Raw genomic sequence first — 24,694 nt, forward strand, 5'->3', positions numbered from 1 at the left:
ATGCTCGGCGGGCGATGGCGGCCATGCTGCTCGGCCGTGGTGCTCTCCCGACTCCGGCGGCGATGTTTGTGCGTGCCTGGCACGACTGCGGTGGTCTCACTGTCGCACTCGCCGCCTCCGTCGTCGCGTGAGAAGGCCCGCGGACAACATCGCGTACGGTACGGATAGCATCCCGACAATATCAGCGTGCCCGTCCAACTTTGCGCGACATGTCAAGTCAAATATGTCTAAAGTGGAACAGTTTTCTCAGCAATATCGCAACGAGCTTCGAGAGCCTTTGGGAGGAAGAGGGCCTGGTGGACGTGACACTCGCCAGTGACGGACAGTGTCTGACGGCGCACAAGGTGATACTCTCGGCTAGCAGTCCGTTCTTCAAGAAGGTCTTCCAGGTATGCCTGTCAGTTAATCATCATCGTGATCGTCCTCGAACTCTGCTCGTACGACGAGATCGTCTCCCTGAATGTCTCGTGTACGCTCGTCCACGGGATTCTCGTCTTTGCGTCGCACGCGTGTTGTTATTGCTCCGAAGCGATGAAGCGACGCGTTTGACAATCGTCGCGTAATTTTCAAAATATTTTTTCATCAAGGTTAAAGAACCATCACCGCGATTATCACATCGAGACAAATTTAATAATTCGTTACATGGGATTGTTAGCTATTTATATATATATACATATAGCTCTTCAAATTTTTCATCAGAATGATCTTGTTTACTTTGATTTTTCTTAGCAAGTAGCAATGTGTGCTTTTCTTTCTTGAGTGAAGCGATAAATTCTTTTATTATTGACAATCTACTTAAAATATGTTGTAATATAAAATGTTAATTTTACCATTTAAGTATGGATTTTATTGTATTTTATTTTTCCTTTATAAAAATAATAAAAACAGTAGATAAATTATTTTACATTATTTTATGTTTTATATTTATTATAGTAAATAATCTATGAGTTTATAAGTTATAATTTATCTAAATAATAAAATTATAAGAAATATTGGTTTTAATGTTTTTTATGTGTTACAAGTTTTATGAATATTTCTTCTGCTCTACTTTATATTATTTGTTATTGTTATAAATGTTTATTTCCAGAATGAAGCATTTATCTTGAAAAATTGATTGTGAAAAATTTAGAAAAATAATAAGTTAAATTTAAAGAAATGATAATTTATTTATTATGACAGCTATTCTTTTATTTTTTTAGACAAACCCATGCCAACATCCAGTTATAATACTCCAGGATGTACATTTTAGCGAATTGGAGGCACTATTAATATTTATATATAAGGGAGAGGTAAATATTGAGCAAAAAAATTTACCAGCACTCCTAAAAGCAGCAGAGACATTACAAATTCGGGGCTTGTCTGGGGGAGACATTTTTGCAAAGGAATCTTACAAACGACTGGCTGAATTAGAACAGGCTGTGGCCGAAGATGTACCATTGTGCAAGGAGGAGGCACCTAAAAAGAAACAAAAAGTTAGCAAACAACAAAATAACTCTATTTTGGAAAAAGCACTAACACCTAGGATACCGCAATCGGAAAATACAAACGAATCCGCTGACAGCGATCAAAGTGGGAAAGATGGAGATTATATGCTACCTGAAACATTACCAAATCCAGTGTATCATCGTTTAGAGATGAAAGTTAGTTTAAAATAGAATATTGTGATAATAAAGTAATTGTGTATTACCTTCAATGTTGTATATAAAATATGAAATCTAATTTAAATGCATTTTAGATAGAACCATTAGAAATGGCAGTAGATGATCTCCCAAAACGATCTCCATTAGATAAAGATCCAGAAAGGCTAGATACAGGACAAACAGACGGAAATCAAGGTTAGTATTATATACGTACAAAGTCTGGTCAGATCTTTTCTATTTCATGTTATTTTAGTATGCATTACATGTTAAATATATAAGCAGCTCTTATATATACGTTACATTTTATGTTTTCTTATATTAGAAATGTGAAAATTATACTAAATGAAACACTGATTCGTTTCCTTTTGCTATTCTCATTGCTATTGTTGCTATCTTAATTTCATATTACATATAAGTCGATTAAATTCGCTATTTAGAGATATAGATGCATATACAAGCATATATGTATAGAGTACTTATTAGAAGATGCCACATACTGTTTTGTTTGAATTATAATTTCTTAAAGATGCTTAAAAATGATTTTTTTATTAAAAAGAAAACGATTATTTGTCGCAGTTTTCTAATTTTTAACATTAAAGACTTTCTACATTACACTTCACTATTTTCTTGTGATATTAATACTAAAAAATTTTGTTATTTGATTTATTTCTATAATTAGAAGCAGTTTGTTTTTTTATAATTTCTCAAATTAAAGTTAATATATTAAATTTAATAAAAATATATGAAGTATTGTTACTAATTAGTAAAAAATTTAGTAAAAAAATTTTATTAAAGTGTTTACATAAGTTTGATCTAACGCGAATATAATCACATTTTGCTTTTTCGAGAATTGTGAACATAAATTATCACTTAGCATTTTTTCTTAATAGCATTTTCATTATCATATATAGTTAATATTAACACACAATGCACAAGTGCTGTATACAATTGTATACATTGTTTCACTGTCTTTGCATATGCCGACGACTACTGTAGTATCAAAGCTTTTTCTTTGATACTGCAGATTGTAGCTTTTTCGAATTCTGTTCGTTTTCACCGCATATTCTGTTCTGCTCGTTTTGGCGCGCCACATTTTCTTTATTTGCTGTGCTGCAAGGGCACCGCACGAGAGAGGTAGAAACAAAGATTGCGTGCACGAGTAAAGATAATTCTATTGAAAAGACAATGAGAGCGACATAATTGATGTAAATGATAAATGTCTCCATGATTTATTACATTATAACAAAAGTATTTCGCGGAATTTGATATAGAAATATATCGTTCTCTCTATTAAGAAGTACGATTGATTTGTAATAATTGTAATTTGTGCAAAAAAAACTGACAATAATCATCGCTACTTTAATTTCTGCAATTTGGAGAGTTTATGAAAATGAAGCCGGTTTCGGCGTCACGTTTCGATCGGCGATAAATAAGCGTATGTGCGTGCATGCGTGCGAGCAGTGCATACGTGAGATGGAAGATGCGTGATCGGTCCTTCATTATAGCCTTTAACATACATTCGCTCGCATTTTCTTTATTGTGCGCGTAATTCACGTGTGTGGGGCAGCCCGTGTCTCTAAAGCGTGCTGTGCTGATATGTGTGGCAGGGTCTGGGAACAGCCCTGCTGAAGACATTTCCGGTTTATCTGGCTTGTCTGGACTAAGTGGATTCTCGGACGTCAAACCGCTGCTTTACTCGTATCAGCATCTACCTTACGCCGATCTTCTGCCGAGTCCGGACATAATCTCGACCTGGGCGTCATCCCGACCGATGGATCATTTAGCCTGCGACCTCATGAAAATTCTCTTCACACCCGAAGAGAGGATTCTTTGCAACGTCAATGGCAAAATGGGCAAGCAGCAGTTCGATAGCAACAAGATACACTTAATCCGGGAGGTCCTATTGCACTTTAGCGGCATAGCGCCCAATAGCATCGAATGGGAGGAGGCGTGGAAGAATTGCGTAACCAAAATCGACACTAGTAATAGGGGCTTGAAAAGGTATCTGTTTCAGAGACGCTCAGTCTACACCCAATGACTAGGGCGTTTTAGGTCAGGGGTCAAACGGAAACGTTTCCACTGGCTGGAATAGGATCGTTCTTGTAAACCCGTCACCCCGTTCGTTCTCACACAAGCGTCGTAGGACAAATCGTTCCTCGCTTGTTCCTCTTTGGTATGAGTTTTTCGCGCTTTATATTTAGGACACTGTAAAAATAAAAATTGATGTAAGTAGACGGTAAGATTTACGCGCGTAGCCAGGGGAAAAAGAAATGGATGATATGGTTATAATCGCGGACTTAACGTGCGATAGGACGGATACGGAATACGCGGTGACGTTTCTAGATTGTAGATTTCGGGGTGACAGGGTGATATTAGAAAGAGCATTGTAGACGCGATCGAATTATTTATACGCTTCAGGTTCGCCGCTCGGCGTGATGGGTGGCGAACAATCGAATAATTCTAAGCCTTCCTCGTAGTTTCTTTTTAATTTCCATTTTAAAAATTCAAAGAAAACCCCGGGATATAGTACATTCGAGCTCTTCTCTCATCCCTTGTTCACACTTGCACATACCACGTGTGCTTAAAGAATCTTCTCACTTCTCTCACGTGCTCGCAAGTAATGTTGATCATTCATCTACTTGTATCTTGATTTCATGTATGAGATCTTGAATGTAACATTCCTTCTTTAGTTGCGACTCATTTTTACGCGGTATATATTAAAAAGCTATATTGGCTATATGAGAGAAATACGTTCAATTATTTCTCTCTTTTCCTCGCACTCGAATATATACATCACGTACTCATTCACATGCATTATCGATACACGATACAAGATGCGCGTATGTATATGCGTTCATTGTGCGTTAATGTGCGTTATATACATGTGCATACGTGTATTCACTTAGAGAGATTGGTATGTATATGTACATATATGTATGTACGAGAATATGGTCATGTTGATTACGTGAACGTGCTGCACAACCATGGCAGCTCTATGTACACTTAAAGAAAAAGAGAAATTGTAGCTCTTACGACAGGAATAGTGATTTAAGACATGCTTGTAGAGTATTTAAATCGCAGCAGAGGGTCATGTAAAACGCGCCACGAATTATTATGGTATACGTTGCAAATCGACGTATGATTTCTATCGTGCGTTTCCTTCTGCAAGACTCGCGCGAAAGTATTCTTTGATCTCTGTTTAATTGTAAAATCGTGTCGTTTTTTTTTTAGGTTGCGCGATATGCGAGCGTCGATCATTGGGGCACATAAGAAACGACAGCTTTGAAAAACGACTATTATTTAAATCAATATTATTGTAGACAAAACAAATGACTGGTCGCAAATAAACATATTTTACATTTTTAATTGTCTTCTTATTTCCGATACATAAAAACTCCTTTGTTTATCGTATATCTATGCATATAAAAATCCACGCAGTATTGCATTTTACAATACTTATGAAAACAATAATTTCTTTTTTTAGATTTTTTTGCAGAGAAATTTAAATATGTATTTTACATAGACTTTAAATATCGTTTAAACTTAAAATAAAATTGCAGATTAATGTAATAGTTAATGCGAATATATAGTGTTTATATTATTGAAAAAATGAAGCATGTTTTACGTATTTATGAATACTATTTCTTTATTTTTTTCTTATACGTAAGTAAAAAAGCAATTAAGTAACTATTAATTGAGTGGATTATATTATTACATGATTGATGACTGTATATATATATATATATATATATATATATATATTATATACTATATTATATACGACTATATATTATATACGAGTATATATATTTAATTTGCGAGTCAAATTTAATTTATGAAAAAGACAATTCAAATGTTAGATTGAAATTCTTTATAGGATCAAAGCCGTCAAAGCCGTCAAAGCCGATTGTGACAGTGATAGCTGAAGCTCGCAACACTTCTCCAGATCTACAAACACATGAGAAAGATCCTCTCGCAATTGAACGGAGCTCGTTGTGGAATATTTCGAAAATATTAGAGGATCCACCATCCGATCTACCAAATTATTCTCATGCTGAACAAACAATAAATCAACCAGAGTCCTCGAATGTTTTTATGGAACATAATCCCGGAGTTTCGCAACCTGGTTTTCCCACGTTCGTTGAATCTTATACAGATTTATCAGAGGACACCATAAAAGGTGGACCAGCATATCCACCATTTCCCTGCCCCTTCTGTGACAGGGCATATACGAGTTGGGGCTTTCGCAGAAGGCACATAAAAGCTGTCCATACCATCTCTCCTTCCCTTAATTGTAAATGGTGTTTACAAGTGAGTTTCTGAAGTTTTCTGATCTGTTTTAAGACAAAGCAAACGAATTGAATTATACGTTTATGAAGTTTGCATTTATATGACGGATAACATTTTATTTTTATGATTATCATATACGTATAGGTTCTTCCTACGCATGCTGCTTGGAGACGACATGTGATATCAGCACATAATCTATCGGCCAGTGATGCACACAATGGTCTTTTAATTTTGGAAGAAGCACACATGGTCTTGCAAATAGCGCGTCCTACCAGATTGGATACATTGGTTAATATTATTAAGCAAAGTTCGCAACAAAACTGTGGTCAAGATACCACTCAACAAGATAAAGATTAGGTAATGATTTCAGTTACAATTTTGTATATCAAGGCGTTATTTACATTATTAATCTTTTATTTTAATAAAAATATATTATTGATGATACTCTTGATGATACCGTCGTGTTCGAAGCAAATGCAAATTTATTCTTTTATAAGAAAAATTATATATGGTTAGATAAATATAAAACATACTTTTAATATATATATGTTTCTTTAATATATTTAATATATTTTTTTTCTTTAATATATTTTATGTATAGCTATGAATGAGATGTTCCATATTTATTGTATTTATATTAAACTATTTTTAATAACTTTGTCAAAAACAATAATTTGAATATTATTTAAAAGATTGATATAAAAATATGACGACATGACGATAATTACTGTGATGTATACACATATATTATTAAACATTTTTAAAAACTATTTGAAATGTTTAGTAACATAATGTGTGAACAATATTCTTTTGTGTTTGTAGCTGTTTTATATATATATATATATATATATATATATATGTATATATACATATATACATATATAAGAAAAATTGTTATATATGGCCAGTATGTATATTATATACATATATGTATATTCTAAATTCAAATTTTATATTATAATCATTCGAAATAAAATATAGTTTCTTCAATGTATATATAATATAGTAAATACTTTTTGCTATATACTGTTGTTGAATTGGAAATTGTAGTTTATTTAAAAGAGAATTTTTACGAACAAGAAAGTGATATTATTTGTATCGATAATAACATCTTTTTGTGAATTTATTTGTTATTTTTCCATTCAGACTACAATTAACTATGTTGGATTATTTGTATTATATTTAATAATAGTTGATAAACTGAATTATTATTCAGATAATTATCTTTCTAATATCCAATAGAAGAATTATGTTATTAATCTTTATGTAAAGCGATTTACATAAGTACTTATCTCTTTTTATGAATGGACATTACGCATGTAATCAGCATTATTGTAAATGCATAACATACTATTTATAACTTAAAATTTATTTATCTGAGTTATTGATAATGAAATATTAAAATAATTGTTTGTATTAATGAAGAAATGATATTTAATCTTCTGTAATAAATAAATCATCCCATATAACATTAAATGCAAATTTTTCATTTTTCTAGATATATTCTAGATATATATCATTAACATAATTATAATAAATCATTGATATATTTAGTCAGCTGTCACAAATGATGCTGTCACAATGATTTCATTGCGTTATTCGTTATAAATATCGTTATACAGAGTCACATTTTCTCAATTAAAAATTTAAAATATTTTGATATAGTGTAATTTTAAATTGCACGAAAAATTAATCGCATTGATAATCTTCACTATATCTTCACTTTATCTTTAATTAATTTTTTCTTTTCCAGATTATAGCTGTTACTGTGACACAAATACAGACATATAGTTTGATTAAACATAAATGCAATTATAATTGATTGTGATGTAACTGATCTTTTCTTTCTTTATAATTCAGCTATATAACCTTTAACAATGATGCCTGGTGCTATCTCTGTAGTAACACTATTATCATCTTTGGCACCTTCTTCATTCCATGCGTTCTCGTTTGCATATTTTTCTGACATGACGATCATCTCGTTTGGATTCCATTCTGGCGAATCTTTGCGACTATCGTCACTTTTGTAAGCAACATATAAATCGCTATAAGATTTTGACATTGATTTTGACGATGTGACGCTCTCGTATATGGGATTACGTTTCATCGAAGCACGTTGATGAGGTGTTTTCCGTAGCATTGCCTTTTGAAGATATAATAAAGAAACAATATCTTTTAAAGATTTTGTCATATAATATGTGTAATTTCCTCTAAAGTAGTTTGTGATATAATTATTTTATTCTTAAAATATTTTTAAAATACAAACATACATATTATATATCATATATATATATGTATATATATATATATATATATAATATGCATGTATATATATATATATATATATATATATAATTGGAAAAATAAAATAAGTATAATATATCTTACCTGAAAATTGAATGGAGGCGCATCATCATTTTCGTCATTGTTATTCCTGCGTCCGATCATTTCCAGTTCTTTAATCGGATTTACGCTATAATAAAAAAAAAATTATGTTACGAAGAGAGAATTTATTTTTTTTTTATATTTCTAGGAATTCATCTTAATAACAATTGTACCGAATATTATTGTTGACATTACGATTAATTCTGTTTTCAAACTCGCAAACTTCTATATTATTCCTATTCTGATTATCTGATTCATAATTGTTGAAATTGCGCATCGCCAAAGGTTGCGTTTGATTAAGTAGTACTGATGACGACGGTTCCTCTTTCCTAGTACGTACTGATCCAACGCTGATGTTGTTCTATATATAAAATAAATATTTTTGCACATAGAATAATTTTGAATTTTGAATTATTATAATATTTATAATATTATAATTATAATATTAATATATTTCAATAATAATTTTTCTACATTTTCTAAAGTATTATTTTATTATCGTTTATTATCTTATAAGTGTCTTTTAATATTGTTAATCAGAAATAGAACGAGAGAAATTAAAAAATCAAATTAAAAAAATTATTAAATTAAAATAAATTGTATTTATAAATAGAAAGATTTCACTAAACTAGACATTATCTAGACAATCGAACTAGACAATCGAGTAAATTCTTCAATTTTTCAATTAATTTTATGTAAAATTTGTTTTAATAGAATAACATCGTATTTATTTAACATTGAAAATTCTAAAATTGTAATGCTTAAGATAAGGAATTCTTAAAGAGAAATGTTTTAATTTGTTAATTTTATATTGTTTGAGATATATATATATATATATATATATATATATATATATATAATATTTCATTGTAAACTTACAGAATAAAGAGTATAAGATATGGAAGATTGTGTTGAATCACATTTATTCGTAGATTGAAAACCAGAAATGCTATGATGACGAGATGATTCTTCAGATGGACATTGAATTGGAATATTTGAATCCCTGGTGAACGGAGTGTTGATCAAACTTTGTTCCCCAGTGATGGACGAACGATGAAGTACATGGTGTGGCGAGTTTGTAGTTTGAACTTCAATATCTGAAAAATGTATTAAAAAATTGTCTCAGATGATGCATGTCCAGAAAATTTTCCATATATAGAATATGTCCTTATATCAAAATATTTAATTACATATGATTATATATAATCGTATATAAATCTTTATATATAGATATATAGATATTTTTATATATTTATATATATATTTTATATATTTATCTTTATATATATTAATCACCTATAATTGTGTATTTCACTATTTCATATATAATTATATATAATTATATATAAATATATCATTTAATTATGTGTTTTTTATTTAATTATATCTAATTATGGAAAAGTTACTTATTATTAAGTATGGAAAATTTTTTACCAAGTGACGTTTTACATGATAAATAATATAACTATTGAACTAGTTCTTAAAACTTTAAAATTTTTATTAGCGAATTCAGGTACCTCTGGTATGAATATTTTTGTTGGCCCAGGGCACGGTTTGTCTACGTAACGGTGCATCCCAAGACTCATGCTCATCATCACTTAACGTAGAAGATACGGATCTGTGAAAATGTTATTTCATTTTTAAATTACCAAAGTATTTAAATTATTATCGTAAATATAAGTAAATTGAAATTTAAAAAGTATTTTGGATGGCTTACCCTGCACGTTTAATATTTGCATTCGAAGGATCGTTCATGTAATTTGTATCGAAATACGGAAGTTCTTGTTGCATATTGAAAGGCAGTTTGTAAACTTGAGGTGGTCTCACCTCACTTATATAGGCATCTATTTTGGCATTTGGATCTACTTTTTCAAGAGATATATTTTTATTTAATTTCTCCAAAACTCCCACTATTGATTGATTGTATAGATGAACCTATTACATATTTATTTAGAAAATTTGATTATGGCTTTAATAAAAATTTTTACATTATTTTATTTCATGCATGATAGAAATTAAGAAATTTAATATCTTTAATCAATTGTATCTGTTTTCTGAATGCTTTTTTGTAAAAATTGTTTGGAATTTTTAATACTGTATTTTTTTATATTAGAAGAAATAATAAGTAAACTTATGAAAAACATAGGTAATACCTGTTGCGATAATTGCACGAAATCTTGATACCGAGCTGCACGGTACCGTAGGAGGACTTGGAACATGCTTTTCGATCTCCATCTGCTGCAGTAGAATTTGATAAAATCCTTTGTTTCTTCACTCATCTCTCCCTTGAGCCCCATTTCTTTTCTTACTATATGTCCTCTGTACGCTGATAGAAAAAAATATAATAATAAAATATAATAAAATAATAATAAAAAAATAATAATATAATAATAAAAAATATAATAATAAAATACAAGTGACTTATATAAATTCTTATAAAATAACTAGCTTAAATGTTACTTTTAAATGTTACTTTTTTATTTTTTAATATCTACTTTTTTGTATTATCAATGCCGCCTGTTCTTCAGTAAATGAATCCTTTTTGATAGACGCCTTCTTCACTGAAACAATGCACATTACATCGATCGAAATATTTAAAAATTTGCAAGAACATTTGAATCGAAAGTATAATCACTTATTAACATGTAAATATTAAAATTGCATTTTGCAATTGGCTCGATCGAGAATTTACTTACCAATATCCTTTTTGATATCCTTAATCTTCGAAGCGATATTTTTTCGCGCTAAAAAGGCACGCATCATGCATTGCACCTTTATAATTTTTCTCACTTGAGTCTCGTATAAGCGCGACAGATATTCCTCATTATAGTACTTCAAGAAAACCTTGGTTTTGCCGATAATCCAGCCTTCCATTTTTAATCTGATTAGAAGTAGTCTGCAGTTATCTTTTGTCATCTCTACCGTTTCGTCAAAATCGAAGGCTAGAAACTTATATCTGTAATTAGAAACAATTGTCCGTGCGCGTTTCACACTACGGGAACACGTACTTAGCTTTCTAGCTCAATGAGCACGTAAAATTATTGTGTTTAAATATTACTTTTGTATTACTTTTGTAAGGTAGCTGCGTTACCTCCGAAGAAATTCTTGAAAGGGTATTCTGTATGGATAACCGCGTTGCCTGGCTTTTGCTGTATCGAGAACTGCTAGCGCTCTGATTTGTTGTTTGACAACTTCTCGGTAAAAGCTGCGAGGAGCATCCTCGAGATCGGAGCGTATGCATCTGACGAAATGTGTGCCGCCGTTTCCCGCGCCTACCGCGAGATTTTTCAGAATTTCGAGACTGGCCGCTCTGAATGTCGACGCACACGTCCGCATCTTGCGTGTCTGCGAGTATTGACCTCTGGACGCGCTGTTGTATTTCTATTGAATTTAAAAAAGAAGATTTTGTTTGTTGTCTTCCATACTGGAAGATTTTTAAATGAGGTAAATTTTTATAAAAAAATTCTTTAAATATTTCTAATTTTCAAACTTCTTAACGGAATAAAGGAAATTTATTTTGAATTGATCAAGTAAAGATTTAACGCTGAAGTTAAAATATATATATCTTGATATAATAAAAAAAATATCTATTTAAATACAATTATTTCACTTACTCGAAATTTGGATGATTCCTGCATGAGAGCACTCCATTTCGTTTTCGACGTTTTCTTCGCCGCGAGACAATTGTCGAGAACAATTGTCAGGCTCCCCGCCTTGGTCAGTTTGTTGGTGAACATTTGCTTCACTGCGTCGTGTGACGAGAATCTCATCGTACCGATCATCTCCGGCGGCACAAAGTCTCGATTTTTTATGGCGATTTCACTGGCGTCGTATATCAACCTGCCGGTATAATGTGCGACGGTGAATTCATGCGAACTCACCGGTTTCAAGTAAATGCCACGTTTATGTTCTTTAATCCTTTCGAGAATGTACTGAGCGTCCTGCAGTTGCCGCGAAGCATCGTCGATTATGCGAAAGAGGCCATCTTCTTTGTTCATTAGTTGATCAATCGCTTCCTTATTATCGTAAAAGTGAAATCGTCGTATGGGTATATCTTCCTCTTCTTGTTCTTGCTGAAAACATGAAAGAATATTTAATATTAATTCTCTAATTTACTACATAATTAATAAATTTTGTTAACCTATTACTGATTTGAGATACAATCATGTAGACAAGTTTTATGACTGTAGCTTAATTAACTCTAAAAATAAATTGAATAAAGTTGTAATATAATGGCATATATTCAATAGCGTTCACAAATATTATCTAATTTAAAATTATAATGAGATATAATTTTAACAATGTACTATATTAATTAAAAGTAGAATAAAATATCTTTTTTAAATTTTTTTATATAAGAAAATTAAATATAAAAAAAACAAAAAATCTGGTGTAGAATAAAAATTTGTTATGATATAATTTATAATTTGTTTTTAAGAAATTATTCATAAGAAATTTACCATTTCCCAGGCAAATACTCTTTGATTATAATAATATTGCATTTGCTCGTTTACTGTATTCACTAATAGTTGTTCTAATTTATTTACTGAGAAACACTCAAATCCAAAGTGATCAAGAATGCTGATAGAATGCTTGTCACCACTGAAAATTAAAGTAGAAAATAAGAAAAAATTTATTGATACAAAGTATTTAGCAATTTTATATTCTTTTCGGTTATATATTTTTATGAAGTTTCTACATAACTTACTAAAGACTGCGAGTCATTGAAAGTTTATAGTTGATAATATTGATTATCCAATCTACTAAACGCTGATAAAGAATATTCGCCAAGACATCTCGTGCCTCTCTCGCTTCTTCGCAAGTATGCTTCTTACGTATCGCCGATCCTTTCACAATTAAACAATAATTAACGAGAGCCCAAATAAATTTTTTTGAGTCTAAGCCAAGAAGCTTTGCCACTGCAATTCGAAACAACTAATGAGTTTTTATATCTTGCAGATTTAACTCGCGCTTTAATACATCCAAATCTCTCATGAATTGATGTCTTGATCGTTCAAATTCCAATTTTTACCTCTATTAGCAATTTCATTGTTGTCCAAGTCAGCTTCTCCATTATTACCCTCAGTAAACCGAATCTCTCCAAGTATGAGAATGGCCGCGAGAATTTTCCAAATAGTTTCGCAGTGCTCCTCCATATCCATAAATTTAAAACTTTCTTTAAGTTCCTCGAGTTTAACCGCGTTGTTCTGCGGATCGTTTCTCACTTTGAACGCGCGTTTCTTTTCAGTGCCCTTATCAATTATTCGAAGATATCGAAGTTTTCTTCCACTTGGTAAGAAATACTGTTTTAAATTTTCTGATGCTTCGAGACCGTCGTAGAAGTAATAAAAAACATGGAAGTTTGATTGATTTCTAAAAAACATACTTTCTTCTGTTATGTCAGTACATAAATTATTATAATATAATTATTTGAACTATTTGAATTTAATTATTTGTCTAATCTACAGAACTAATTATTAAAAATGAAATTGGAATTCTCGATGATTAATGAATTTTCATAAAGTGATACGTCAGCTTTGCACACATATGCCTGTATAATGATAACCCGTTATACATTGGAGTACAAAGTGCGATATATTCTTCGGTATATTTAATACTTTAATTTACTATATACTTTATAAACTATAACATTATAAATATACATATACATATTATATAATATACATATTATATACATTATAAAACTTACATTATAATATACATTATAATATACATATTATATACATATTATAAATTTTATATTAAAATTTTTAAAGCTTGCTTAATATATTACGTCATTAAAAAGATCAATTTAATTAATAAATAAATTACCTATCGCGAGTCGAAACACGCCATTTTTCCAATTGATATAACCAGAATATCGCACCGGATGCTTTACCCGTTGATCCAAAAGTCGTCTGTGTTTGTAAAATGCATCTGGTGGAATTAGAATTTAGCGGTGTCGCTGCACTAGTAAAGGCATGGATAATTTTTAGAGCTCGTAGTACTCTCGCTCCAGTATCGTGCAAACCCTAAAAATAAAGACATAAACAAGTTTCTCTACTCATATTTACATATACATAACTGTATTATGCTCACTTTTCCGAGGAACATAAGATGCTCCACTAAATGTAACATGTTTGTCGTTTTCCCAGAGTTACTCTCACCGGTTAACAAAATGTGCTGTGATTCCTCGTTAAGCATAACATCTTGAAATGCGCTATCCGCCACAGAATAGATATGAGGAGCATTATCCGATCGCGATTTGCATTGATATTTTGCGTGGTGCTTCAAATAAAATAATTTTGGTTAAACGATTCATAATGATAAAGCTTATTATTAAATTTTATTATTAAATATACATACTATCAAATGAATCTCGATTATATTTCTCATATACACAATCAATACACATGTGAGATTATAAATTGAAAATAAAAGTAATATGAATGAAAGTTTTAGTATTGATTTTCGAAAGAAATAAGTACAACAGTATTTTTATTAATGATTAAAGTTGTGAAAATTATTTGCCGAGTGTAGAAAATTGATGATTTAGCATAAGACTTACGTGAATACCATAAATATCATGCTCTTCGTTCGGATTAAGTATTAGCAAAACGTCGCCGACGAATGTGTGATATTCACCTCGTCGCAGTCTCTCGTGAAGTTCATTCAAGATTATGTCCTCAGTCAGAATATCTAATGCTGCCAAATCCTCTGTGAGCATTTGTTCCGGTGGTTCATTTTGATGAGTCTGTTCAATTAAGATTTTTTTTTTAATATATTACAAATACTAGTCATTTTAATTAAGTTTTGATTTGTTGCAAGTCATTACCTTTAAAAAACCTTTACGAACTATCGATTCCGCTTTTCTTTGTTTTCTGCCTTTCTCCGAGAGATCCATTGTTAGCGCTTTGATTTCTTGCGTCAACTAAAAATTTATTATGTTTATTTAATTTTTGTTTTTCATAGCATTTTACATCTATGAATTAAAATATTTGTAGATCCTAAAACTAAAAGACACAGATCGAAGATATGTATTTTTCTAAAATGCTATATAAAAATTCAAAATTAAAAAAATATTTTAAAAGATAGTAATCTTATCATTCTTAATAAAAAATAAAATTTTGTTCAGCATTACAATTTTTATTGCCATTAATAATTGATCGATCGAGTCTTAAAAAATGAAAAACAAGTATTTATGATATTCTAGAAGTTTTGTGGCTTATCGACGATCAGTTTATAATTATGTGCTGTGTAATATATTTCTTTTGGTACTGAAATCATATATTACAGGATAATCATTTTCAGGTAATTCTGATAGAAAGGGGTGCTCGATGATCTCCATTATGTATGGCCTATTCTCAGGATTTTTTTCAAGGCATCTGAAACGAATGCGTTATTGTAACTATTGCTTTATTTTGTTCGCGATGTTTGTAATAAAGGAATTTTGATGTCTATCTGATCGCATACTCCGAAATAAAGTCATTGAGATTCTTCGACCAATTGGCAGGTCGATACAGAGTTGGCGGTGGATTTCGGACGATCTGGAAGAGCGCACGGGTCGGATGCATATCCTCGAATGGTGCCTTGCCATCAGCTAATTCTATCGCCGTGATGCCGATTGCCCATACATCGACGCGGCTATCATATCCACTATTGATTCCGCTGTCTTTATTACCAATTACTTCCGGCGCCATCCAGGACGGCGAACCTATGTAAGTGTGTCTTTTTTCGAGTTCGTTCTTCATCATTCGGGAGAGTCCAAAGTCTACCAGTTTCACTTCGCCTTCCTTCGTCAGCACGATGTTGCTACCACGAATGTCTCTGTGGATTACGTTGTGCTCATGCAAGTGGATCAAAGCCTGAAAAACGAGTAATATCTGAGTCTTTATTGTTATGCCTCAATAATATCTATTTATGAAAATGAGAAATCACTGATAAGAATTGGAAACAAAAGCGAAGAGCTGTTGACTTATGTTCTCAGGGGAGACACTCGTTATACATCAATTTAGTAATAAAGAGATGCTAATTAAAGTTCGACAATTGTGAAATATAAATGTTATGCAGCACTTTGTGCATTATTCTCAGATCGCAGTTTTGAAGACATTTAAAGACAACACAAACATATATAATATCTTCGAGGTACGGCGATGCGGAAGAGAAGTTGGCAACTCGGCACCTTCAGCGTCTTGCGAGAATCGTCTTATAGATTTACTGCAAATTGAACGATCTATAATTTGCGGCCGGCCGTGCTCGCAACGCGTAACAAGCGCGGGTCAGCGAGCAGTTCTGGCATGGGCATGAAATCATTAATACCTGGCTCATCAGCAAGCCGTTTCAAAGGGTATTCCATACTCCAAAGCTAAGGCTACTTGCGAAGTTGCTCATAAACGTGAAATGTTTTATTTATTTCCTGCAATTTCCTTGCGGAAGCTTATTTTTAATACATTTTTATCTATTTTTGATAAATCGCTTATTCATTATTTTTAATTGAACATTGCAATTATTCTTGTCTTCCTATATTGTATTTCTTTTAAATTCTTTGTAACATATATTAGCCTTATCTTAATTTATCAAGTTAGTGACAAATTTAAATCATTTTTTATGTTATTAATTTTTTTAAAATGCATCTACGCAACATACTGTTATCTGTATTAAATTTATATTTTGTTTATAGATAGATAATGCTTTGGCAATGTTTAGACGAATAAATCGGAGAGAGACAGAAGATGTCGCTAATGAATGCTCGTTGGCCGGATGATATACAAGAAATAGTTAAGGATAAGGAAGAAAGTCTTAAGAGACGAACGAATTGTTAATTGGCGGAAAGATAAAGATTAAACGGGATATAACGATCGTGCAGAAGAAGCATAGGTAGTCTCCATTCGTCTCTCGTTCTTTATCCCGTGCTCTCTTTGTGTTTCTGTTTCGAGCACTGCGCTCGCCGCGCACTTCTCTTCGCGGGCATTTATTTCGCGTGTAATTTGCCGGCATTAAACGTCAGCGTGGTCTGATTTACCGCACGAGTGACCGTGGACGAATCGCTACCGGGCCCATGGAACACGTATCTGCGAGGAAAGAGCATACAGAGGGGCGAACGGGAGGAGGAAAAGGAAAGAGAGACGGTAGGGTTGCGTGCAGTTTCCAAGGTGGAGAAGGAACGGTGTAGGTAGCTGGGGATGCGAGGAGAGGAGGCGGAGTGCTGGACCCAGTGGCGAAGGACATCGGATTGTGCGTGCACGGGACATACCCGAAAGGGTAGACCCACATAATGATTTAGTGACAAACTGCCTGGATCGTAAATATTATCGCCGTGAGCCATGAGCCACTCGCGAGAGAAAGAATGCTGTGTCCATTACGCCGTCGTGCCCTTTCGCCGCGCTCTCTCGGTGAACTTATGAGAGAAGTGGATTTCGAGAAAGAAATATCCTTCGTCTCATTGTACAAAGGAGAAAACCCTCAATCGTCAATGATATCGCGAAGACATCTTTGATTGAATTATTATTATTAACTATTATTATATAAACTTCATAATAAAGGAAGAATTTTCATGTACAATTGATTATTTTTTAAGAATTAACTTAAAAAAAAATTAAAAAAATATGGTAAAGAAACTTAACAGTTGATTTATTTTGGTTTACATGTATATAAGGAAGTAATTAACTTAAAACAAACGCATTAATGTGATTTTTTTCTTAAGCATTTTTTTTTCTTTAAATTGAATGTAAATAGAAATATTTTTTTATGTTAAAGAGAATGGAGACGATGTTGTAATATACTTGTCTTAGTATCCATTTATGTTGTATATAGACTAGATGACAGTAATGATATATTTTAAACGTTTACCGTTTAACGGCTCGTGACACTTATACCGTGTTGGTCTAATAGTTACGGTGTTGTAATGGTTGAATAACTATGTAGAATAGACGTACAGTCAATGAGTAAATCTTTGCGGATACTCGTAAGACAGCAATTATATTAACAAACAGAAACAAATTAATTGTTTTTCATATTTACTGGATTAAATTTTACTTTCTCTTATTTAATGCTCTGTTTAAATCAAATTTTTCTCTTTTAGCTTTTTACTATAACACATAATACAAAATAACAGAAATTTCAAGAAATTGCATTTTATTGATTCAATAAACTGTTATCGGTAATATCTGCTTTATCTATTGGCTTAATTGATAATATCATTTTGTTAGCTTAAACAATTAAAGCATTATCATTTTTACTATGAGATAATGTTAATTCTGTTTCGCGTGCATATAAATCATAATAAATAAAGAAACAAATCAAATGTAGAAACATAATGAATAAAGAAAATAAAGAAATATAAATCATAGTAAATAAAAAAATAATCAAATGTAGGAACATAATGGGTAAGGAAAATCAATGACACACGAATCAAAGCGGAAATGGTCACTTAGATTCCGTCCTGTAGCGTGCATCAGTCATTTGCTTTTTTGCTTCTCTTCATTTTTCTTTTCGTACATACATGGTTTCTTAAGTTTGCGGAGAAATAAGCACGATATCCTTACCAATTATCCGACCTCCTAGGAGAAATCGGAATCATGGAAGGTAGTACAATTATAAATAAGTCTTCCGTGACCATTGATTATTAAGCAAAATCGAAGTAATCTATAAAATAGAAGTTTTATAGATGTTTACCTCTATGCTATTTCCTTCTTCATTTTTTTTCAATTTTTCTCTCTCTCTCTCTCTCTCTCTCTCTCTTTGCTTTTTCTGCTTTCGTTTTTTTTTCTACTCGAATATTATTCACATCTTAGTTTGTGCTTTACTCGCGTTATTCCGTTTCCAGCTCATTTCGCCAACCATTTCGCATCAGTTCTTGCTTCTTTCTCTCGAAACTTGTGGAAAAATTAATGATACGGCTTACGTTTTATGATTGTCGTAAACAAGGATAATATTCAATTAATGCGATGGTTTAAATTTATCGTGACGTTAACTGCATTGCCCATTAATGTTAATAATGATAAAAAAAATAAATAAATATTTGTACTGGATATGAATTACACAAATTCATTAGGTTATTCTCTTATTATTGTAAACGAGATCGCAATCTTATTTTTTATTGAGTTAATTGTTAATTTATTAATTTATTTGTCTTATTTATAAATACATATCACAATTTGATAAAAATATTTTATTCTTACAGAAAGACAAATGAGTTAATTTTGATTAGAATAAAAGGAATATCTTCGTATCTATATCAAGAAAGTTTTTCGATAGCAATAAAATTCGAATATTTTATTAAATTCTCATATTTTCATATTTAAGGATATGTATTTTTCATATATGTATATTATCACGTGATATCATAAAATGATTATTGCATATTTTATTTTTAGTATCAGTTTTGCAATACTTTTCTGAGTTTTAGTCATTTATCGCATAATGATTATAATTATCAGTATTTTTATAAAGTTGCGAGAGACTCCGTTTTTCTGCGTCTTGTAATTGCACTAGATGGTTATACTTCGGCGCCAATGCGTCTTCTGTAATCAGAGGGATAATCTGCCGCAAGATAAAAGCATCGTCGAGACATACCATCGAGCATAATTATATCGTAATAACGCGACTATTGCCATGGCTATATATCTACTATTATCATTTCTGTCGGTTCACCAGTGCGCTCTGTCACGCAGGTAATATTTATTACGCTCAAGAAAGGGAGGAAGGAAACAAAGAATGACGAGGAACAGCGAGATATATGGTGAGGGGTAGATTGCGGCACAATTTTGCTGGACATTCCGCGGACGGCCATGACGGCTTTCTCGGCTACCGACATATATATCTCCTCGTACCCGAGCAAAAACTAATTACTTTAATCGAACTTACTTTTCGGTCAGTCGAATATTTTCACAATATTAATGGTTTATTATTAATTTTATGTTTACATAAAATGTGCTTCTCATGTGAAATATTTCATGTCATATATTTGTTAATTAATTTTGGTTTTTATTATATTATATTTTTTTGAAAGATATCCTCATAGTTATTTCGAGTCGCTTTAATTTTTATATTATCTTTTTAATCTATATCTATATTGTTTAATATAATAAGACACAAGATAGATCTTTTACGTAAGTTTTGCAAAATACTAAAGGATATAAAATTGAGAAGATTTGTATCTATGTAGGAAAATATTGCGATATATATTTTGTCGAAAAAATATCGAGATATTACATAAAAAAAAGAAAAGAACTTACCTTGATTACTTCTCTTAAAATGAAGGCAATATGTTCCTCTTGTATTCTTTTATTACTTGCAATCATCCCGCGTACGAAATCCATGACTGTTCCTCCTTCGCAAAGCTATAACATGTAATGTTATATTGTTAATCGACTGCAATAGATAAAGATAAAAATAATACGAATTATAAAATAAAGTCTAAATTAGATTAAAAAAGGATTAATAGTAAAATTATATCTATTTTTATCAAATTTGAGTTTAAATTTGTTATGACAGACAATTCATTGTTTATATGATGACTGTTGTGCGATGAGCGCTATCTTTTTCATGTAATTGTATATTATGAAATTGATATATGTTAATTGAAATGCCATTCTAATTGCGGAAATAATTTGAAGATAATGGAATTAGAATTAAGTTCTTTCGAGCATCTGCATTCATTTCCTGCTTTTGAATTATTTTTTAGAATAATTTTTTAATCTTTATTTTTCTTCATTTTTTTCTTAAATTTACATAAAATTTTTATATTAATTCCTTAATAATTCCTCAATAATTTTTTGAGAAAAATTTTACATATGAAAGTTAATTTGTTCAGGAAAACGTTTTTATCATCTATTTTTCCAATTAAGCACCTGGAGAACTTATAATCTAAAAGTGTAATAGACTTTGCGCATACGTTTACAATTACATGAAACGTACGGTAATTATAAATAAACGTGATCCAAGGTCTTTCCAGATTATCCCGTGTGAATCATAAATCGTAGTGTTTATTCTTTTGTCTTAGACTTTCTTAGATTTAATATACATTTCTTCAAATTTTGTATTTTTTTAAACCTAGAAAGATTAATTTCATTCTTCTTAAACAGAATAATACACGCATAAAATATTTGCTAAAATGTTGTAGCTCGACTCGAATAATATTTTAATACGTGTTTATAATTTTCTGTATATCTCCTTTCCCTCCTCTCGAATACGAAATGCTCGAAGAACTCTTCTTCAAATTTCATCTGCAATGCGGTGAAGTCGCGAGAGGCTCTACGTTCGCGCCAATAAAACTTGCTCGATATGAAATACCACCGGCGATAAATCTTCACTACATTGTCGTATGTATTTCTCTTTCTCTTTTCCTTCCTCGAGATCTCGGCGCTCGTTTCTGTCCGAGCCGACTTAAAGCCGATTGACTTACAAAACTGCTATTCGGTCTGCACACCGTCGACGAGATGCGCCACGTCTCCTTTCTACCGGCACCAGCCTCCGCGGCCCGTTGTGCCTTTATTGCTTGTAATCTCCGGCAACGAGCAATCAGCGAGCTTAACGTAGCGACCGGCGACTCATTACGTTTCTTCGTTGCGGATACTTAGCCCGTCTTCGCACGCGAGTCTTCGCTTGCCGAAGTGAATCGTAAGATTCAGGCAGATTTCGTCGTTTTTTGCCGTGTTCACGCGTCGCCTTTGAATCTGTTCACGACGTGAGGGGAGAGAGAGAGAGAGAGAGAGAGAGATTGATCGAGAATGTGGGTGGTCGAAGTTAAAAATGTAAGAAACTTTCGTGAGCGAATAAAGATGTCAAATGTATGATTTTTTTAAAATCGAAATTATATATGTTAAATAATTAATCTTTTAAGTTTCAAAATAATGTGTTTGCACTTAAATTATGTTTACAAATTTTTACGAGTTAAATTATTTATTTGGATTCATTATAGAAGAAAATTCTTGTCGTATTTTTACACGATTAAAAATATGTGTATTTCATATTTCTTTGTGACAACTTAACTTTCGGAGTTAATGTAAAGGAAAGTATATCCCGGTGCGAGGTCATGTAAAGTTAGAAAGTTAATGAAACGTGACTTCCTTCAAGAAACTTTCTGCGTATTGACGCATTCTGAACGATCGAGGCGTGGTCGAAAAGATCCCAATTCCCGAGATAACTCGACGGATTTTCGAGTACACGTATTACGTCAACTCTATCGTCGCTTTATCCGAGATAAGTAATAATGTTTCGGGCACACATCGCGGAGGTCCGTCCGTAAATTAGGGCCGCGACGTGCCGAGCCTCACCTGCGTACACGAACGAGTTTAATGATTGTTTAATGGGGGCGCGTGTGTCGTAAATTATCCGTGTATTCGACGGTCTCAAATGCTTGAAATTGCCTCTGGGTTCTGAGCACGGGTTTACACGGCAACCCTCGCTTTCTCTCCCTCTCTTTCACCATCAACTTCAAACCGCCTTCATCTTTCGTTCTGCATCTCTGTCCTGTGTCTCTTTTTTTCTTTATCTTCCTCTTGTTGAAGAATTACAACGTTAAAGAGAATCTCGCATTACGAGATATATCGATGTCGATGTCGATAAGAATTTTGCGGTTATTTCGACTTTCGGTATAATAATAAAAATAATTGCAATAATCACTGCATTTTGGAACCAATAAATGCAGTGATTACTGCAATTATTTTTATTATTATACAGAAAATCGAAATAACCGCAAAATTCCTAAATGACTAACCTAAATGACTCATGATATAAACGCTTATTTGTGATATTAAGTTATTTTTTATGATATTACGTTGCTTAAGGAAAAATTAAAGAGAATGAAAATATCAGCAACCCTATGTCTATGCCTATCTTTACAAGAGGGATTTATTTTAGTAAAAAATGATGCGTGTGAAAGTAGCGTTACTAAATAAACTTAAAAATAAAGTCAAAATTCACACGTAAACTAAAAAATGAAACAAAAACAACAAATTTAAGAGAAATATGCAAATTGTGAAAATGTCGACTCGTGCCTTTATATCTGTAACGTTAGTCACTTTATAGCGTATAAATTTTATCTCCATATTTCATATTTTACATAATCGTAAAGTTTTATATCTCTCTATATAATTATCTTCTTAATTTTATAGTCTAAAGCTTACCTCCATAACGAACCATATTTCGTCGTATTCGGACTTCTTCGCGGATCGTCTGCGATATATTCCGTAGAAATCCGGCAGATTAGGATGACCGGCGAAATCACGAAGAATACGATACTCCTCCACAATTAGGGACTGCGTTTCCGGCGTGAGCTTCTGGATTTTAATGGCAATCTTTTTATTTCCTAAAACATATTCAATGTTTATATTTATTTCTGTATAAAATCATTCCCTGTATTGCAAATGACAAATAACAGTTCTTTTTTATATTCCTACTTTATTTAGGAATATAAAATTTATTTTCGCAGTTTATATTAATCTATATGCATATATATTTTTTTGCGTACCAGCCTGCTGATCAATTCCTTCATAAACATCGCCGCATATGCCGACACCAATGCGATCCTTTAATGCGTATCTCTTTCCTGGATCCTGAATGCTGTCCAATCGTTTAAGAGTCACAGATCCCGTATCTCGATTCTTACTTCGATTCTCCATTTCTTTTTGTTTATCTCGTACATTATCGTGCCAATCGTTACTTTCTCGTCGTTTTCCGTAACCGAAATCATTCATTTTGCAAATAGATAATGTCTATTGCCTGATATATACAAGAATAGAAATAATTTATATAGATTATTTTAAATAGTTTAGCAATTAAGACATAAACATAAGCGGAAAATAGGATTCTACAAGTCATAATTTTTATGAAATTAAAGCGATTTAAACATTTAAAATAATATTAATATATAGATTTCTTTCGTAAAGTAAAATATTAATTTTGAAGAATAATAAAAAAATATATATTTAAAAAACTTTAATTTAGATCGAAATAATTTGTTATTTGATGATAATGGAACATAAAGTTTTGATAAATTATTTTATTAATCAATGTATATAGTTTTTGTGACATTGTTTTATACAAATTTACATATATTGTTCTTCTGTTTCAGAAAACGAATATTTATTGATGTCTTGATGATAAAGCAATGTTCGCATTCTGAGAAAATTATGATTGACTCTTTCTTGTGATCAAATCATTGGATCGAGGATGATTCTCTGGAATCATTTGGAATATTTTAAGAGACGTTAGGATTGGGCCAGTTGAGTGTTTTAGCAGCCTCCCTTTTCCAGTCTACAAAGGTGAGTGCTAATTATATTCTCTCTCGAGTGCCCCGTGAACGAGTGGTAATCGTTAATTAGTAGCTTGCTTCCTGAAAGCTTCAGCGGGCGTTGCCGAAGGAGGATGAGGCGAAG

The 24,694-nt window shown here is 31.9% G+C and overlaps 3 protein-coding genes across 6 annotated transcripts in view; 2 read left to right on the top strand and 1 right to left on the bottom strand.

The window, feature by feature from the left end:
- LOC105429556 (uncharacterized) lies at positions 1-9,383 on the top strand. 4 transcript variants are annotated; one of them, XM_089079893.1, is made up of 6 exons: positions 161-389; positions 1,200-1,640; positions 1,736-1,835; positions 5,518-5,951; positions 6,075-6,287; positions 9,248-9,383. In XM_089079893.1, the coding sequence occupies exons 1-5, from the start codon at positions 210-212 to the stop codon at positions 6,285-6,287; spliced, it is 1,368 nt and encodes a 455-aa protein (XP_088936019.1). In that variant the 5' UTR covers positions 161-209; the 3' UTR covers positions 9,248-9,383. The 4 variants fall into 4 exon arrangements, with proteins under 4 accessions (XP_088936020.1, XP_088936021.1, XP_088936019.1 ...); XM_089079892.1 differs by lacking the exon at positions 9,248-9,383 and adding an exon at positions 7,684-7,751; XM_089079894.1 differs by lacking the exon at positions 9,248-9,383 and having other exon boundaries at positions 1-389; positions 6,075-7,406.
- ninaC (STKc_myosinIII_N_like and MYSc_Myo21 domain-containing protein ninaC) overlaps positions 7,499-24,694 on the bottom strand; it is a 21,185-nt gene continuing 3,989 nt past the window's right edge. Inside the window, exons 2-24 of the mRNA XM_089079882.1 lie at positions 23,788-24,038; positions 23,444-23,625; positions 20,552-20,656; positions 15,789-16,180; positions 15,610-15,700; positions 15,151-15,246; positions 14,884-15,069; positions 14,415-14,603; positions 14,148-14,347; positions 13,348-13,688; positions 13,024-13,234; positions 12,776-12,917; positions 11,930-12,388; positions 11,407-11,696; positions 11,012-11,271; positions 10,811-10,876; positions 10,469-10,641; positions 10,033-10,250; positions 9,833-9,933; positions 9,195-9,412; positions 8,489-8,676; positions 8,319-8,403; positions 7,499-8,073 (exon numbers count right to left, since the gene is read on the bottom strand). Coding sequence (XP_088936008.1) covers positions 7,780-8,073; positions 8,319-8,403; positions 8,489-8,676; positions 9,195-9,412; positions 9,833-9,933; positions 10,033-10,250; positions 10,469-10,641; positions 10,811-10,876; positions 11,012-11,271; positions 11,407-11,696; positions 11,930-12,388; positions 12,776-12,917; positions 13,024-13,234; positions 13,348-13,688; positions 14,148-14,347; positions 14,415-14,603; positions 14,884-15,069; positions 15,151-15,246; positions 15,610-15,700; positions 15,789-16,180; positions 20,552-20,656; positions 23,444-23,625; positions 23,788-24,013 — 4,713 coding nt within the window. The 5' untranslated portion in view covers positions 24,014-24,038 and the 3' untranslated portion in view covers positions 7,499-7,779. The remainder of the gene's footprint in view (positions 8,074-8,318; positions 8,404-8,488; positions 8,677-9,194; positions 9,413-9,832; positions 9,934-10,032; positions 10,251-10,468; positions 10,642-10,810; positions 10,877-11,011; positions 11,272-11,406; positions 11,697-11,929; positions 12,389-12,775; positions 12,918-13,023; positions 13,235-13,347; positions 13,689-14,147; positions 14,348-14,414; positions 14,604-14,883; positions 15,070-15,150; positions 15,247-15,609; positions 15,701-15,788; positions 16,181-20,551; positions 20,657-23,443; positions 23,626-23,787; positions 24,039-24,694) is intronic.
- LOC105429522 (Wnt oncogene analog 6) overlaps positions 24,054-24,694 on the top strand; it is a 151,560-nt gene continuing 150,919 nt past the window's right edge. The window contains exon 1 of the mRNA XM_089079898.1: positions 24,054-24,580. The gene's annotated coding sequence lies outside the window, so the exon portion shown is untranslated. The remainder of the gene's footprint in view (positions 24,581-24,694) is intronic.

This window comes from Pogonomyrmex barbatus, unplaced genomic scaffold (genome assembly GCF_055798465.1).
Source record: "Pogonomyrmex barbatus isolate J1 unplaced genomic scaffold, ASM5579846v1 scaffold3, whole genome shotgun sequence".
NCBI lineage: Eukaryota > Metazoa > Arthropoda > Insecta > Hymenoptera > Formicidae > Pogonomyrmex > Pogonomyrmex barbatus.